Raw genomic sequence first — 19,239 nt, forward strand, 5'->3', positions numbered from 1 at the left:
ATGTCCCAGTCCTCAGCGTCTTCCGCATAGCAACCGTTGCTAAGAGCAGCCCTTCAGTTGCTAGCGCCTTCCTGGCAGGTTGCAAAACCCAACAGTGCGACGAAACTATATAAAAAAGATAGAATTGGGCCACCAAAACACCTCCTGAAAAGGTCATAAATTGTCGGAGAAATAAAACATGGGAAATATCCGGAGGCTGGAGCAACCGCCCGCCTAGCGAGTTGAGATGATTCACCACCTTCCTGACAGGACCTGAAAGCGCGGGCTGGCGCGAGACTTCAATCATAGAGATAAAAAAGGGAAGAAACGGCGACGGGTTTTAATCGTTCCTGGAGATACTTTGCCATTTGTCCCACCAGGCGCCACAAGAGCCTTTTTTAAAATTCTTTGTTGCTCCATTACATTAAAATAATAAACCAAAGAATCAGTCACTCTAGAAATCTCCGCCCTGGAGGAAAGGAGCGGCCGAGAAAGGCGGGCATCTCCTTTTCTATCTCTAGGGGCACGAAGTGGGAAGGGTCGCTCTAGGGTTGGGCACCTCTGTGGTCCCCTCGCCTTCGCTGGGGATCCGAGGTCCGCTCGGCTTTCGCGGCTTTGCTTTGCGCGAAACTGGGCGCTTTGCGGGGTTCGCAGCTGCTTCCTTGCAGCCTTCCACCCGCCCTCTTCATGCTGCCCGCTGACTGTGCCCAGAGGTGAGTGCTTATTATTTTTTAAAATTATTATTATTACCTGCATGATTCCTGCATTATTATCATCCTGCAGGTTGTCCCGGGGCGTGCCCAGCAATCCCCTCCTTGCCGCAGAGCGAAATTCCGGACGGAGGAGAGAAACGAAGGCGGCCAAGTTTTTTTTCTTTCTTTCCCCTTTTTTCCCTACTTTTCATTTTAGGGTCAGAAAGGGGGGATTCAGCCACAGGACCTGCTTTTTGTGCAAGAACTCCTGGGGGTGGGGGGGAGGAAATCAGGATTTTAGGTGGGGAGTCAGCAAAAGGAAAGCCTTCCAAAGGATGGGCTTCTGCAAGGGTGTTTTCTTGGAGGGGGTTGCTTGCACAGTGCCTTGAGCCGGGCAAAAGCCTTGGCTGCTAGGTTAACCATGGTTAGATGTTTTTGTGGCATCCCATTTGGTTGGTTGATGGTTTAACGGATTTATTTTATTTATTTGTGGGACTTACAGGGCTGCCTGTTTCATACAATGATTCTAGGTAGCTCTCCACCTTGGGAGGGCTTCTGCAAGGGGGTTTTCTTGGAGGCATTTGCTTGCACAATGTGTTTAACCGGGTGGCAGCTAGGTTAACCCTGGTTAGATATGATTGGGGCATAGCCTGTTTGGTTGGTTTGTGGTTTAACGGATTTGTTTTATGTATTTACAGGACTTACAGGGCTGGTGGTCTCATGTAATGATTCTAGACAGCTCGTAGCAATCCATAAAAACAAAGATAAAACAGGAATATCCTTCCCCCAGGTGCCAGAACAACAGCCTCCCAGCTCAACCCCCATCCTAGCCCAAAGCTTGGGGGAAGAGCCAGGTCTTCACAGCCCTCTGGAAGGCTAAAAGGGTGGGGGTCTCTCAGGTGGGAGCCTGTTCCAAAGGGCTGGGGCAGCCCCCAAGAAGGGTCATCTCCAAAGTCCCATCAGGTGGCAACTTTTAAGGAAGGGAACCCTGCAGTGCTGGATTTAGGCATAAGCTAAACAAGCTACAGCACAGGACCTCACAATCCACAGGGCCTTGCAAAATGTCAGATTTTTTTTTTCTTTTAGAATTTTATGTGTCCTTTATGCATACTGTAGTTTGTAAAATCTTGTGTAGCCAATTTCTATGTGTAGTTTTAAAATGGCTTTAAATGGAATTAAAAGGCATATATATGTTTTGGGTTTGTTTGTTTTTTTGTGGCGACCCAAGGTCCTTTTTCAGTACACACCTTTGTAAGACCTTCTGGTGTAACGTTTTAACAAGGGGCCTCCAAGTTTTATATAGCTTAGGGCCTCACCAAGTCTAAATCCGACACTGAGTGCACCAACCCTACTAGGACGGGCAGATGCCCCCAGGAGAGACAGTCCTGCAAGTAACCTGGCCCCGTGCCATGTAGGGCTTTCAAGGTGATAAGCAATGCCTTGAATTTCACCCAGAAAGCAACTGCGAACTAGTGCGGCTCACACAGCACTGTGTTACTCGGCTGAATCACAGGGCACCCAAAACTTTGTGTGCTACTGCATTCTGGACCAGTCGCAGCTTCTGGATAGTCTTCAAGGGCAGCCCCTGGTAGAGCACCTTGCAGTAATCCAAACAGGAGGTGACTGAAGCATGAGTGGGTTTGTGCAAGGTTTGGGGTACAGGGTAAGGCAGAAAATAGGTAAACTCAGTAACCAGGTTAAGGATATAGTGTGAATGCATTTGGTGGGAAAATACTGTAGTTATAATCACCGCCACAAAATTATCTGGCCTTGGTACAAATGATTGGGTAGTGTTTATGCCATACACTTAGCTCAGTTCCTGAGTTAAGCCATTTTCTGGGCTTACAGAACGTCTTAAGCCTTAAATTTAAACCAGTGGGATGGATTTGCCCAACATACCAACTGCAGAAAGTATCTTCAAAGTTGTTGTTGTTAGTTGCCATCAAGTCGTTTATGATTTATGGCAACCCTATGTATAACAGAATGAATTAGTATGTGGCATAAATGCTAAGGCATTAATGGAGCTGGTTGAATAGGGCTGTGTGATGGTAACATCTGAAACCACATTTTTATCTAGAGCTGAGTTTCTAAAAAGGGGCGTGAAGCTGGCAACTTTGAGAACTTTTCCCCTTGTTCCGTATTTTACATCCAACTGTTTATGTGGTTGCACATAGTAACAATTCGAAAGGTTATCAACTCATGCCAGATGCACCCTTTTTGCTTGGCATTCTTTTTACTTTTTACAGGATGAATTCTTTTTTTTAAGAGGACATCCATTCCACACAAAACTTGAGAGATAAATGTTAAGTCTGGGGTGGGGTGGGGACTAGGAAATCTCAGGGCTACAATGGAGGCTGATGAACCAAGGTAGGGATAAACCACTTCTCAATTGTTGTTGTTGTTGTTGTTATTTATTAAATTTATGTCACCGCCCATCTCCCCCAATTGTTGCCAAGCTCACCATATGCATGGAATCCCCAGGAGTCAAGCTCATTTTCACACCCCTTCTTCTGGGATGTTAAGGAAAAATAGCCTTTTCTTGGCTCTTTCCAGGCTGGTGTCCCTCGTTACCCAGGCCTTGGAAGACTGCACAGAGCAGAGAACAAAGCTCCAGCAGAAGCTTCAACAGTGCCACACACTTCTTGGGGACTGGTAAGCCGGGCGTAATTCTGAAGTTCTTTTTTCAAAGTGTGCCTCTCTCTTCAGTGTAGGGGAAGCAAAGAATGGGAATTTCCCTCCCTTCTTCCTCCTGTTCCCTCTCCTCCTCCTCCTGCCTTGGATGGAAGGAAGGCATCCAAGCAATGGCTATCCAAATGCCAAGAATCTCCCAATCTTTCCTAGGCTGTCTGGCCAGATGAAATTATAATCATGAGCAACATAGAGAAACTGAGATGATGTGGAGGAATTGATGGGCACATCTGTTATTTGCTGAACATGTATATTCTCTCTCTTTTCTCCATGCTAGGAACTCTGAGAGAGAAAACCCCATTCCTGAAGATAGCATAAATGAGAAACATGGTAAGGGAAGCATCATTCTTTACTGGTCTCCCTTTTCCCATGATTACAGGGAGTTCTGGGCTTTTTATTGGAGGTGTCAGGATCCTTGCCACTTCACTACAGACATACCCTATTCCTGGATTGGCAAAGCACAGTAAACCATAGTTTATCCATGACTTGTTGAATAAACCACCATCACACAATGCCACCCCAGAACCACAACTGCTAGGCTGTCGTTGACTGAATTCGCACACGTTAAGCAAAAACGAAACAAGGCACGTTATAATTCAACAAGACTTTACGAATCCAATTACAGTGGAAAGAGTTGAACTGGATAGATGGATTCAATGCTGTGGATCCATAGAAGATAGCCTCCTAGATTGCAAGGCAGGCAGAATTCTGCACAGCAACTTGGATCCACCCCATGTGCAGAGTTGTGTATTCCTTGGTTTAGCCCTGTTCATTCACACAACATGCTTAATTGGGTCACAGGGAAGGCATACTGTATTGTGAAAAGTGGGTCAAGAGACTTCGCCAATTAACTCCTATTTATTTATTTATATGGCCACCCATCTCAGAACATAGCAACTGCAGGGGGAAAAAGTAAAAACAAAATTAGGGAGTCTGCCTTGCAGAGGCTGGAAAAACTGTAAACACCGTCCCCTGTTCTTTTTTTTTAGTTAATAGTAATTTTATTAAAAATTACACTTACAATGATAAAAAAACGAATACAAGCTGAAAGAAAATGGAAGAGAAATAGAAGGTGCAGAAAAAACAAAATAGAAAAGAAAGAAAAAATATAGTAAAGAAAAAGAAAAATATATAAAGAAATGGCTTCCCCCTTTATCACAACAAGTATAAACAATTTTAGTAACTTATTTACTTGTATTTATATTTCAAACTTAGTCACCACCCATCTAACTCAAAGAGTGACTCTGGGAGGTTTACAATAAAACAAGAATAAATAATAGTTAAAATAAAATAGAACATCTTATACCTTCTCTTAAAATACAACTAATGATCTCTTCTTCCCATATCCCATCTCTTATCTATAAGCAAATCCTTAAAACCTCATCATTTCAGTTCTGATGTCAGCAAAAGTCCATTAAGCGTTACCACAGAGAACACTGTATCTATTTTCACCTTGATCAAAGAAGCCAACTTTATCTTCCTTCCTCTTTGTCATGAGTAAGGATGGCGAGCAGGGGGCTCCCATCCAGACTGTCAAGCGCATGCGCAGCACTGAGGAATTGGGCAGCCATTCCAAGAGACACAGATCGGGCCCGCCTTAACCCTTGGGGGTTATAGGTCTGGGTTTTTCCCACGCTTGTTTGGTTTGTTAGGATTCCTGTTAAGTACTAGCAATAAATATTAGAGACCAGTCCTTGTCTCAGCGTGTTTCCTGGCTGTTAGGACACTCTTACTTTTAACCATCTTGATCTTTAGTCCCTTCAAATGTCCTAGAACTTGATTTGACTCGCCTCCCACAGTTGTAGAAACCGAGCCTTCCGTCGAGGAGCTTAAGGAACTGGAACTGCTGAACAGAGCCTTGGAGAAAGCACTAAGAGTCCGGTCAAAGTTCCAGCAAGTGCCACGTGAGACTGTAAAGGTCTCCGAAGCTGCGGGTAAGAAGCCTGCGAGCCATGCTGCCTTGGAACAGCCGGCAAGTACTTCTAAGGAGAAGGTCCCCGAGACCGCCCAGATGTCTCCTGTGAGTAGAAAGCTTGTGTCTTCCAAAAAGCCCACGGCATACATGCTGAAGGCTCCCTACAAAACTGAGGTGAACGTGAAAAGGCCACCAGTGAAAATACCAGCTGGGTGGAGCTCCAGAACAGCAAAAGTTCCTGGGAAGAAGTTGTCACCAGCCGGGGTCGCCTCTACAAAGTCGAAGCCATGGGCAAAAACAGCCAAAGGGAGTTGCCAAAAGATCCATGTTGCTACAGAACGTGGCTGTCAGCTGAGCTCGTCCAAATGTCTGCAGAGTGGAGGAGACTTTGCAGAAACTGGTGTCCTGGTACCTACGGTAGATCCTGTTGTGGAGGCTTTGGCTGGACCTTGCCCTCCAAGAAGAGATCCACCAACAAAAGAGATGATGCCTCCAACATCCACTCTTCAAGAAAATGGGTAGGTTGCCCCCAGAAGTTCCAGACAGATTTGCTTTTCCTATGGACCTGACCTAGCACTGGTTGGAGAGACACATGGCACGACAGGTAGTCCTCGACGTACAACCGCAATTGGGACTGGAACTTACGTCGCTAAGCAATGTAGCTGTTAAGTGAGTCGCACCCAATTTTACAACCTTTCTTGCTGTGGTTGTTAAGCGAATCACTGCGGTCGTTAAGTGAATTACACGGTTCCTCGCTGATTTTGCTTGTCAGGAACTGGCTGGGAAGGTTACAAATGACGATCAAGTGACCCCAGGACCCTGCAACCAGCATACATACATGCCGGTTGCCAAGCACCCAACTTTTGATCACGTGACTGCGGGGTCACTGCAACTGTCATAAGTGCGAGGACTGGTCGTAAGTCACTTTTTCAGCATCACTGTGACTTTGAACAGTCATTAAACCAATGGTCGTAAGTCGAGGAGTCCTGTACTCCATGGCTTGTATTTAGTGGATGTAACACAATGGCTGGGTTCCCCTATTGCAGTAGACTAAATTTTAAAGCTGGAGCTTGCTGATGTGGCCATGCTAGTCCTTGAGATATGGATGCTGTGGAATCTTAGATTTGAAAAACCAAAGCTTACTCTTTAAATTAAGCCTGGAAGTGAGGAGATAACCAGGGATCTTGGTGCAAAGCCAACTGTTACAGTCTGATAATGTCCACATTTTGGGCTAGTTGAATTAGTCCGAAGTTGCAAGTTTGAACAAAGAATTGCTTTCCTGGTTGAGGGTGAAGAGAATGATCTCGAAGCCATGTGATGGTCACACTGGGGTTATGGAAGGGCAGTTGGCTTCTATGGCATTGTTTGCTTACCTGTCTTTAATGAAATTCTGTCTAAGGATGAGTAGAGATTTCCCCTGGTTTCAAATATGTGTGGGTGGTTCATACACCAAGCATGATAATGCCAAGCAATTCGTTGCAGGTCTTCCCACCAACCTTAGTCGGAACAGCCAGAATAGAATTAACCCAATAACTGTCTAACTCCACCTCTAAAGCAGCCCAAGTTTCCTGTAAAAAGAGGACATCAGATTGTGACAAATAGTCAAAAAAAAAAAAGCTTGGTCTTTTGGTGGAACTGACCATCCAGCACTATTCCAGGTTAAAAAGGGAAGTGCATAATCATTTAAAGCCAGTCACGAGATGTGATTTTGACAAGAGAGGGCTGCCAGGTTGTTACGATGAGCTGAGGAATCAGCAGTAAGTATTACGGCCTCTGCTGGAGGATGGCTTGCCTCGTGCAAATCCTGCATCAGCTCCTGGGGATTTTGTTCAAAATTAACATCAGTCATCTGATCTTGCCTTACTACGACTTATATACACCCATATATAATTGTACTCATTTGACTTATTTCAATTTTATTTGCTATTTTTATTAATTTTATGTTGCTGGTCATTGACCAAATAAACATTATTCCTCTTACTCTTTGCAGGTCTTCACTGAAACTGCCCCTTCCTTATCAGAAAGCTTTTACCAAGTATGTCAGGTAAGCTTATTCAAACTAACCTGATCCTGTAAGTTGGTAGGAAAGGCTGGTGGGAGAAATCTTGTGGTCTTTCTTGGGTGGTGGCCCTGGCTGGGTTAGTTTGCAGAATGGACGTGGGGTTCAAAAGTGATTTTGTGATCTTCGTTCTGGTGCCTCCAGAGGTGTGGCAGAAACCTTGTACAGACAGCCATGTTGTGAGCCATTTGGCTTTGACCCTTGGAGTCAACTCTTGGACATAGGCCAGCTTTAACCTGCCATCCTCACAAGTCTTTGTTCTTCTTGTTCTTCACAATGAGTGCTGTCAGCTGCCTTGGACAAGATCAGACTGATGGGATTTGCTCATTGCACTAAGCCATGGTTTGCTGCATAAATCACCATTGCCTGGGTCCATGCAACCTCTTCAGGTGGAAACCTCAGTTTACAGACAATAGTGGGTTCATACAACATGGTGATCCAAGTGCATATAAAAGCAGATTAAGGCTTAGCACAGTCTGCGAACCCAGCGTTGTGAATGGCAGTAACATCCCAGGATCTGTAGCAAAGAGAGATTTTTCCATAAACTGCTGAGTTTTGTAACTGGAGGTGCCAGACAAGAGTTCCATGGAGATCTCCCAGGGGTGCGTGCTCTGTAATCTTTCTAATGCCCGTCAACTAAACTACCAGCATCTTCTACCAGGCTGTGTATAGCCCTATTATATGTCAGCCTGGGTGGGGCTATGGAAAGATAGAGTTCAGCCCCACCTGGAATGCTGCTATATTACATCTAATGCTTATTTTAATCAAGACCATTTCAAGACACTTGAAACCCTGGCAATTGGGCACCCTAAAACCAAGCCCAATGAGAAATAATTAAAATGATGTGGGTATGGTTAGCCTTCAGATGAGATAACTGAAGGGAGATATACAGTATGGTAGCAGTTTTCAACCATCTGAAGGATTATAAGAGGAGGTGACCTTTATTGACCCAGAAAGCAGGACCAGAACCAGTGAATTAAAATTACAAGGAAACAGGTTCAGGATAGATATCAGGAGGAATTTCCCACTTGTACAGCTAGTCAACTGATGTGACAGGTTGCCACATGAAATAATGAGTTCTCCATGCTGGGTATCTTCAAAAGAAGCTGGATGCTCATCTATCAGAGATGCTCTAAGGCGGTGTTTCTCAATCTTGGCAACTTTAAGATATGTGGACTTCAACATCCAGAATTCCCCAGCCAGCTTGCTGGCTGGGGAATTCTGGGAGTTGAAGTCCACACATGCTGGCTGGGAATTCTAGGAGTCTACACATCTTAAACAAGTGTATTCATCTTAAATCTGCCAAGATTGAGAAACACTGCTCTAAGGGATCTTGCACTGCCCAGAAATCTCTAAGAACTCTTCAAAATCTATGATTCGGTGAACAGTATAAGAGTGACTGGTAAGAATATCCTGGTCTCTTCTTCAGGCAGTAACAGGCCAGGTCTAAAGGTTGGAACGTATCCCAGCTTTTGCTCGCTGATTATTTCCCACTGTTCTGCTTCTTGACACAAAGGTTGTTGGAGAAGTGCCAGGACTTGAAAACACCCCCCGAGGCAGCTGTCGCCAAGAACCACTTTTTAGAGAAGTTGCAAGCAACTGTATCCTTTTGCTAATTGGGGCTTTTGCAGAAGAAGCAGCACATGACTACAGGTGTGATTAGGGCTACCTGTCTGGTCTTCCCTGGCGCTGAGGCAGGTGTAAATGAGACATTTTGTTTTCTCTAGTCTTAATCTTTTTAAAAAATTGCCAGCATGCAATGGTTGCATTTCCTTAGGCTTTGAATGGGGTTGCTATAAAATATACAGGCAGTCCTCACTTAACAACCATTTATTTAGTGATGGTTCGGACTTATAACGATGCTGGAGAAACTGACTTATGATTGGTCCTCACATTTACTACTGTTACAGCTTCCCTACAGTCATGTGATCACAATTTGGGCGCTTGGCAACTGGTTCGCATTTATGAGTCGCAGCATCCCGTAGTCACGTGATTGCTATTTTTGACCTTCCCAGCCGGCTTCTGGTAAGCAAAATCAATGTGGAACTGCGTGATTCACTTAACAACCATGTGGTTCGCTTAACGCTCACTGTGATTTGCTTAATGACCACTGCAAAAAGGTCATGAAATCTGGTCGGACTTGCTTAATGACCATTTCTCTTAGCAACTGAAATTCCGGTCCCAATTGTGGTTGTTAAGCGAGGACTACCTGTAGTCTAGGGAAAGGAATTCAAATTATGGATAGGACTTTAAGGGCATATTTTGATTCTTAAGATGGCAGATCTTCCTACAAAGGTTCATACAGCCCCAAGCATTGCTTAGATTTGGAAAGCAAAATGAGTTTTGTTCCAATTCACCTTTGGCGCTGGGTGATTATGGATTTACATCACAGATTATATTGCTTATCCTATGTTTTTTTATTTTATTTTTGCTATTAGCCACCCAAGTTCTTTGGTGGTGGAGGGGAGGAGATTATACATTTTGTGAAATAATCACAATATGTTGTGCATATTTCCACCATTCCCCCAAGGCCAAAATATTTGTTTTGATCTCCACTGACCCATTTTTTCTCATCTGGGACTGGAGTATGTTCACTTCTTTGCCTTCCCTGAACTATTCCAATTTTACTGATTTCTCACATCTCCCTCTGTTTTGATTCTCAGCAGCATAGACTTAATATGAAATAGCTTTCCCCTGTGCCATGTGTTATACATATGGAACATATCCCCCAGGCTGCTGGAAATTCTTGGGCTTGGTATCTGATACATCTGAAGAGCATCAGCTTGCAAAGGCTGCTGTAGATATAGCGAGGCAGTGTTTTTCAACGTTGGCAAGCATGCTGGCTGGGGAACTCTGGAAGTTGAAGTCCACACATCTTAAAGTTGCCAAGTCTGAAAAACACTGGAGTAAAGAAACTAATAGCAAAGTTTTCCCACGGTCTATCTGAGAAGGAACACACAGCATGGTCCACTTTCCTTAAGCATATGGTCAGTTCTTCTCTCCCATGCCAGCCTTTACCCCAACTGAGGTGAAACAGGAGTTGGTGCATCTGCATGACCTCCATCTGCTTGTCACTGAGCGCATGAAAGCTGAAAGCCCAGGTGAGGAGAGGTCACTGAACCAGTTTCTTCACTCCCATCCTTGGCACCGATTTGCAAGGGAGCATAGGAACTGCCTCATCAGGCCTTTGTTTAAAGCAGTGTTTCTTAAAGCAGTATTCCCCAGCCAGCAGGGGGAATTCTGGGAGTTGAAGTCCACACATCTTAAAGTTGCTAAGGTTGAGAAACACTGCTTTAAAGTGTTGTATCTCACTTTGATGCCAAATTAAGTAACAGCCAGTCTTTCAAAGACACTCCTTGCCCTTACGACCTAACAAGATGCCATGGAAAAAAGAAAAACCTTGGGAGGGAAGATGAAGCCATTTAAAAAGGTTGGTCTTCCTCTTCCTTGATGCTCTCACTGCTACTCAGAGTGGGCCCCTTATCCAAGGTTCACCAGTGAGCAAGTTTCAGTGCAGCAACTCAAATGGAAGCAGTTACCTTATGCAAGCCACAATGGGGATGACCCTTATTCAGCCAAATAAATCTCTGTTTCTAATTCAGCTCTAGACATGGCTACTGTGAAGCCATGACAAATTGTAGGCCCTTGCCGATCTTCTGGAGATCTCCCATCCTAACAGATCATGAGGTTTCTTTTTATTATTTGATTTATTTGAAAAATCATCTCTCCCACCAAATATTTCATGTTTGGATTCTGTCTCAGTCGACTTGCTTGACTGAGACCTTCACGCATCAGTGTTGATGAGGTTGCAGTCTAGAAGTTGTCGTCGGTGTGCAGCAATGGTGTCTCACCTCCAATCTTCCCTCCTGTTTTCCTCTCAGAGGCACTTGGAGAAAACCCAACTTGGGACAGAGAGTATGAAAGCCTTGTGACTTTGCAGGCCCTGCAGGAGGTGGTAGAGCAACATCTCCACAAAGTACACCAGATGCAAGAAGGTGAGGGTTACCACTTTAGGGCACTGTTAGAACCAAAAGATGCACTAACAAAATTTAGGAACTATATCCTTGTTCAACCTGCTGGCCCCGGAGTCCTTGGCTGCTTTCAACATTCTACCTGGAAGGTCATGTAGGCTGCAGATCTTAGAATATGAGTTATTTATAAAAAATAATAAAGGTGGGATATAAAATAAAATATCACATGGATCCTGCTTCTTCTCCTTTCATAGTATTTCAGTGGGATTTAGCCAGAGACAAACCAGACCTGTTGCATGATAAACCATCAAGTTTTGCTTCTGGCTAAGTGTGACATATGATCCCATCAGGTAGGGTTGTGTATGAGCCAGAATGCTATGGATTGCCCCAAAAGCCATGGTTGAAAATCCTGGCTTAGTTATGCATGAGTGCAGACCCTGGCTAGGTTCCCGTGTCACATTAAGCCATGGCTTGCTTAACCATAATTTATTAAATAAATCACAGTGGACTGGATTCCTTTGACATCATATGACATCTTTGGCTCAAAGATAGAAAAATCGCATCAGAAGTCAGCATAATATTTGAGCAAAACTGGGGCAGCCAAAGCTATTCCATCTTCATTAGATAAATTAGGCCAGCCTGGCCTGGAAATTCAGAGCTAAGGATCTTCCTTATTGGATCAAGGCTTAGACTCTGCTTGTTAGCTTCCAGCTAGGGAGAGCACCTTTCAGGTTGGTGGGCTGCAATTTTGGGCAGCTGTCACATCAGGAAATACAGGCAAAGTAGATGTTACTTCTGTTTTCTTTGGTGGGTTCGTGGGGCATTTTATTTTTTTCAATTGACTCATGGAAAGCTAAGCAGGATCAGACCGGGTTGAGTCTAGACAGGAGATCACCAGTAAATACAGTACCCAGATTAGACTGGGAAGTCAGAATACCTCCCAGAAGGCAACAGCGGCCAGCCACTTCTGTATTGCTGCTAAGAGTACAACTTGGATGTGGCCATGAGGCCACCAAGACTCAAGTACAGCTTGAAGGAAACTATCTTTAATGGTGAGGAACCTATTTTAGGACTTATACTACATATGTTTTTCCCCCTCTGGCCTCAGGAAGGAGGACTCTACCCAATTTTGGCTTTGTAGGTTAGTTCCAGTGAATTCTACCAATCAATAATCTTCTAATAACATTTAACCAGCCTGAAGTGTTGCTTCTCACTTTCCTGGCTAGCCATGAAAAATATTCCACGTTTCTACCTTCAGGCAGAGGAAAAAGAAATAATTATTAGAAGGGAGCTTCTGAACATCTACAGAAATGTTCAGGGCAAGATCTGTATAACTAGGAACATGGCATCTTAGCTTAAGCAGAGTCTGAAGGACCGGCATCATGCCAAAACGTAATATTCTCCAATAATAATAATAATAATAATAGCAGCAGCAGCCGCCGCCGCTGCCAGTTTGGTCTAGCGCTTAAGGTGCTGGGCTAGAAACCAGGAGTCTGTGAGTTCTAGTCCCGCCTTCGGCACGAAAGCCGGCTGGGAGGCCTTGGGCCAGTCCCTCCCCCTCAGCTCGACTTTTACCTCACAGGGTGGTTGTTGTGGGGAAAACAACAGGAGGAAGGAGTATTAGGTATGTTCGCCGCCTTGAGTTATTTATAAAAAACAATTAAGGTGGGATAAAAATAAGTAATTAAATAAATAATACCAGCCCAGGGAATATACATCTGCAAGTAGAAATAGTAAAGACCAAAATGATTAGCAGCAGTGTCCAGGGCGTTACATCATTGGTTCTCCCCTCTTCCTTCCTACTGAAAAGTACTCCTAGCGGGCCTCTGCTTCCTGTAACAGGGAGATGGCCTTGGAATCACTGCCGCTCCTTTCGAGAGAACCTCGGTTGGCTCTCCCAGGTTCACGCTCCCCTTTGCTGCGAAACAAAGCCGTCTCGTTCTGCAGAGCCGTTTTGTAACCCTTGCCAGCGATTGAGCACAACGGCCTCTTCGCAGAACAGAGGACCAACGCCTGCAGGCTTTCCAGAGGTGTTTTTGTTCCCAGCTTCCTTGCTTTGCAAACGACGGCCTGTAACAGAGAGATTTTTCTTGTTTAGGGAACCCAACAAAAATCTTTCATCTCTGGACACTGAAGCTGTAGATTTAAGGCCATTAGGGAGCAGGGAATTAATGCAACTTGGCCTCCTCTTCTGTCTTTGGGGGCCTGATATTGTACTAAATGTCCCTTTCCTTCTCTGACAGCCATGGTGTCCCATGCAGAGTTTCTCCCCCTTGCCTCGCTCTGCATGAGTAACAACGAGGACGACAAAGATGACTCCTTGGGCTTGTGTTGCGCTTCCCTTGGAGAGCAAGCATGCTGGGATCAGGACTTACTGGGACCTCCCCCACTCCTCTTTTACTCCAGCTTGGATGAGCTGAAGGACATGGAGGCTTTAAAACTGCAGGTGGCGATGCTGAACCAGAAGCTTCAGATCCAGACGGTAATTTTGCATCCAGCTCTGTTTTTTTGCCCATTCTCGGCTCCTGAGCCAATCTAGCGGGGCAATGCGGTCTTGGAAATTCATTGCCAAAGCTACATCCGGTGGTAGCCATTGCAAGAGGACAGCTGCGTTAGTCTCCTGTAGCAAAAAATCGGAAAGAATCTGGTAGCACGTTTTCTGACCACTAATCTGTATACTACTAAAACTCTCATTGTGTTTGTCTGTTTGTCTGTACCCTCAAGTTAGCCCAAATGGTGCATTATACCACAACAGTTTTTGAATCAAGGTACCTAAAATCCGCTAACTTAAAGAATGCATAAAGCATCTGGGACCCGTTACTCCTGTGGGAAACAGTGCTACCAGACTCCTCCTGATTTTCCGGTAGTGGTGTAGATGGAAGAGAAAGGAGGAAGATTTTGGAGGTGAAGAAGAGTGAAGATGAAAGCATAAACTGGCTGGGAGGTGTGGTCCACCACTTGCATTACGTGCATTCCCCATAGTATCAAAGAGAATGACGATGGGAGTCAGAAAGGAAGCAAACTCAGTTAAAACCTGGCCAACTGAAAACTTGTTTTTGGACTAGTGGTAGCTATAGATCAGTGTTTTTCAACCTTGGCCACTAAGATGTGTGGGCTTCGACTACCAGAATTCCCCAGCCAACAAGTCCACACATCTTCAAGTTGCTATAGATAGTCCTCATGAAAAAAAAATATCAAGCAATGCAACCGAGGGTCTGGAGTGACACTATTTGGGGCTTAGGGAGAAAATGGGTTGTGGCCGTGATGGAATTGTGTGAAATGACTCCCAGTAAAAAGATGGTGCATGGAGGGCTTTCTTCCTCCTCCTAATGTTCTTTTTACAATTCCAATTCACTGGGTTACTTTCCCCGAATAGCAAAATCCCACAGCTTATCCACTCCTCTCTGGCTCTTTTCAACCACCGCTCCTGTCCTGTTTCTTAAGTGTTCATTTTGTTTGTCCATCAAAGATAATCTTATAATCACACTAGCTGAAGACTGGCTGTCTTATGGGACTGTTTTCTCCTTCCCTTGAAAGATGCTGGTGCAACGCTGGGTATGGGGTTATTGTTGGCCTTAGGAGGTAGTCCAGACAAGAAGCACGCCCAGAAGTACCAGCTCTAACTTTATGATAAGGCTCCATCAACAGAATCTTACAAGCCTGGAAGTACATCTCTCCCTCCTCGCCTCTACAGCCCAAGAAACTAGGGAGGGTCCCTTCTGAGGTGTTTGCCACGCCCCTGTTCCTTCTGCGGGCTCAGCTGCCTCTTATCTGACTGTTTAGTCTGTGGCTTTCCTCCTGTCTCCCAAGGTCATTCCCTCAGACCATTACAGTCCCCTAGTTGGTAGTCCAAGGAAAAGCACTTGCTTAGAAGGCTGTAACAGACTTGCTTCTTATCTTGATCCAGTTTATGCAGTCATGCTAGCTGCAGATTCTAGGAGTTGCAGGCCCATGCAATCTGGGCAGCATCGGTTTGCCAAAGGTCGTTGTTCTGGACCAAACTGTTTTCCATCCAGTTCTAACTTTTCCAACGCTGAACATTGTCCTGTATGCAGGCTATGGAAATGGAGCTCATTCCACTTCTGGAACCCGGCAGCCTTTCAGAAAGCTCTAGGCCTTCGGTGATCCGTGCCGCATACTCCTTGTTATGTGAAGGCGGGGAGCACGTTCCTGTTCTGGTGAAGGATGAAGAACCGTCCAGCTGACCTGATGCGAGAATGGACGTACAGCAGACACGCTTAGGAAGCAGTCTACTTTTGGCCTCCATCCTTAAATTGCTTTCATTCTCATGAAAGGTGAAGCTCAGCGGCAGGTCCCCCAGCCTCTTCACCTGTGTGTGCTGGTCCAATGAATAAAAAGATTTTGTACCTCTTCATCCTTTCTCATGAACAAATGTATTGACTGATTGATAAAATGTATCGATCACCCCAATACTGGGGTCCGTCTGCAAGTTTAAGCCGTAATATTGAAAGTAAGACATGGTGCAAACAGTCATAACAAATCTGTTGCTGATGAACTCCACCCAATCAATTCCCAAAGGTCTTCCAAAAAAATCAATTCTTCACCATTCTTTCTTCCTTTATTTAATAAATTTATATGTCCGCCCAACTCACAGTGACTCCAGGCAGCTTACAAAATGGATGTGGATGGCCAGCCGCTGCTCAGGGCCTTGAAAGTATTATTTCCCACTGATTCATTTCATAATGAATGAACGCATGACATCATTGCTTTTTCATTGCATCTTATATCAATGCTATTTTTTTCTATTTTTTTTTCCAGTAACCAGCAGCATATGGGGAAATGCAAAATGCCAACAAACTTGGATTAAATTTTAAGTGAACAGCTGTACTGCCTTGAAAAGTATCCATTCAGTTCAAACAGAACCAGAGTTTGGATCTCTCCTCTCTATAAGCAATCGGGGGTAATTGTCCTGATTGCGTTAACAAAAAAGTTGTGGTCAATTCCTTGTTCCTGAATTTTCCCCCACGAAGAACAGCTTTCCCCCACTTCTTTAAATGTCATTTGCTCCTTATCCTGGTTCTTCGGCCCTCGAGACACCCAGGCACATTTCCCCATTTTTCATCTTGGTAAGCCAACCAGGAAAGCTGTGATCACCCTGCCAGTAGAAAAGTAGAAATTTTGCCCTTCCCAAATATTTTTAGCCTGCTGCTCCCATGATTCCTAGACTGCATAATTAATCACAAAGGATTGTAGGTGATGAGATTGATTGATTGATTGATTGCCATAAAGTCATTGTCAACTCTTAGCTACCACGTAGATAGATCTTCTCCAGGAAGATCTGTTCCCAACCTGGTCCTTCAGGTCTTCCAACGGTACACTCATCACCAGTGTAGCTGAGTCCATCCCCCTTGCTGCTGGTTGTCCTCTTCTTCTCTTTCCTTCCACCGTTCCCTGCATCAGAGCCTTCTCCAGAGAGCTGGGTCTTCACATAACATGTGCTGTGTAGGATAATTAGAGCCTGGTCATTTATGTCTTGAGTGAGAACTTTGGGTTGATTTGTTCTATAACCCATTTCTTTGTTCTCTGGCTATCTATGGTCTCCTCAAGAGTCCTCTCCAACACCAAATTTTGACAGTGTCAATACTATTTCTATTCTGCTGCTTCAAACTTTGGCTTTCATAGAGCGATATGCCCAATTGCATACCCAATGTGCTCATGGATGCAGCACTGGCTGAGTTCCTACCACATGCTAAGCCACTTAAAAATGCACAGCATGTGTCACTAAATATGCAATGTTTGTGAGGTATATCCAGCCAATGTTCCATGGCCTCAGTTCCTCCAACACTGTGTGATCATTCCCGCTGTTGTGGGAAAGATACCATTAACTAACAGCACAGGAGCACCGCAACGCGCTAGTTATCCTTGGTGGAACGATGCATGATAGTTTGCCCACCATGTTCTGAAAGAGTTGCTCTGAAACCAGACCCAACAAATGTCACATCCTCAGTATCCTGGCCATGTTCAGTGGAGGGGGAGCCCACAATCCAGCACTCACCCCTATGCAGACAACAGCTGAAAACCTTCCAGTGTACATTATCTGGATGATCATAAATTCCGATTGGTTTTCAAATAATTCTGAAGAAACCCCTCTTGCATCAAGGCAGGACGCTGGCATTCGCTAAATCTGTGTTGTGATTCAGCCCTTGTGCCTGGGGTTCAGCCTTCCCGTCATGTTCTTCAGTTCTGCTTTTTCTAGAAGGCCCACTTGGCCCGATGTCATTGTGCCCATACTTGCAAGTACTTCTGTATGTTCCTTCAGCTCCTAGCTGACATAATTGCCGGTTGCAATATCATTACCTGCTTCCATTCTTACTCCTTCTGTTTAAAATAATAAATTGGAAATTGGAACCAGCTTCTAATATACTCATTTATATTTTCCGGGCCTCTTCACGGGCGTTTTTTAGAAAATAAAATGAGTGGCTGCAGACCAGGACTTTCTTAGGAAGTGCCTGTTGACCTGCCCAGGAAAATGTTCCAAGATAAACTAAGATGATACAGACTGTCTTGGGAAGCTGCAGAGGAACAGCCCCTTCACTTGGCCTTCTAGTCAGTTGGGTGTTTGTGCCTGTCTGTGCCAATCAGGAGCAGCCATTGCGAGAGCCCTCCCTTTCTCAAAATTGTTGGGTGTGTTTGCCATTTTTGTTGTTGTCTGTACAACCGCAATTAGGACAGTAATGTCCGTTGCTAAGCGAGACAGTTGTTAAGTGAGTCACCTGATTATGACTTTTTGCCGTGGTCGGTAAGCGAATCACCATGGTCATTAAGCGAATCTCTGTGGTTGTTAAGCAAATCCAGCTCCGCCCCACTGACTTTGCTTGTCTGAAGCCAGCTGGGAAGGTTGCAAATCGTGATCACGTGACCCCGAAACACTGCAACCATCGTAAGTGTGAGCCGGTTGCCAAGCACCTGAATTTTGATCACGTGACTGCAGGGGTGCTGCGATGGGCATCAAGTGTGAGGACCAGTCATAATTCACCTTTTTCAGTGCCGTCGAAACTTCAAACAATGGCTAAACAAATGGTTGTAAGTTGAGGACCACCTGTATATTGTGCCCGGATCCCATCTTGGTTTTGGTTCATATTGGCTTTGTATGTTGTTATTTGTGAACCGCCTAGAGTCAGTTGTAATCTGGGGTATCTAAACTGAATGAATGAATAAATCAGTGCTTAAATGCACCCACCAGTCTTCTCAAGGGCTGTTCATATTTTCAAAGATGGGATCACCAAAAGTGCTCTTGGTCCAGGAGACATGAAATATATGTGCCCTCCACCATCTAAAATGCCCAAATGTGGTGAGGTGGATTGAAGTTAATCATTCACCTCTTGTTTAGGTCTCCACTGCCAAAAATCATACGAATGGTGGCTTGGCTGATTAACATTTTCCTTCAGGCCAATCTTGGCGCCGGCGAATTTGTTTTAGTTTCCCACTAAGCTGGAAAAGCTCTGTTAAAATCCAAGCTGAAAGTGATCGTAAAAAGTGGCAGTGTGGGTGGCAGGGATTGCAGTCAAGGCTCGTAAAATACGAGAGGGCAGGAGCTGGAAATCCTTCCTGACATTTGTGTTTGGGCAAGAGCTGCGTATCAAAGAGAGATTATGAGGTCAAGGAAACCACCTTGTTGGCCAACCCTGCTTGTAAATCAAAACTTTGCAATAGAAAGAGAGAGAACTGCAATGGAACTGCTTCCATATCAGGACATTTTGTCTTTACTCCATCTAGCCCAGCCTTTCTCAACTTCTTTACCCTGGAGGAACCCTTGAAATATTTTTCAGGCCTTGAGGAACCCCTGCACGTTCAGGCTCAAAGACAGACCGGAAGTTACCAAATTCGTTTCATGGGTAGGCCTGTAGATACGCATTCACAGTGTTCTTAAACCAGAAATAAAGAATGAAACTTACCTCTTTCATGTGAAGTTGC

General features: G+C 44.7%; 1 protein-coding gene across 1 annotated transcript; it reads left to right on the plus strand.

Annotated features, from left to right (window-relative positions):
- Window positions 1–585: 585 nt before the first annotated feature.
- Window positions 586–15,679, plus strand: TEDC2 (tubulin epsilon and delta complex 2). Its single transcript, XM_063314883.1, has 10 exons — window positions 586–692; window positions 3,225–3,323; window positions 3,637–3,689; window positions 5,165–5,792; window positions 7,265–7,318; window positions 8,850–8,934; window positions 10,326–10,434; window positions 11,215–11,328; window positions 13,548–13,786; window positions 15,360–15,679. Exons 1-10 carry the CDS (start codon window positions 667–669, stop codon window positions 15,507–15,509), a joined length of 1,557 nt encoding a protein of 518 aa, XP_063170953.1. The 5' UTR covers window positions 586–666; the 3' UTR covers window positions 15,510–15,679.
- The last annotated feature ends 3,560 nt before the right edge of the window (window positions 15,680–19,239 follow it).

This window comes from Candoia aspera, chromosome 14, assembly GCF_035149785.1.
Source record: "Candoia aspera isolate rCanAsp1 chromosome 14, rCanAsp1.hap2, whole genome shotgun sequence".
NCBI lineage: Eukaryota > Metazoa > Chordata > Lepidosauria > Squamata > Boidae > Candoia > Candoia aspera.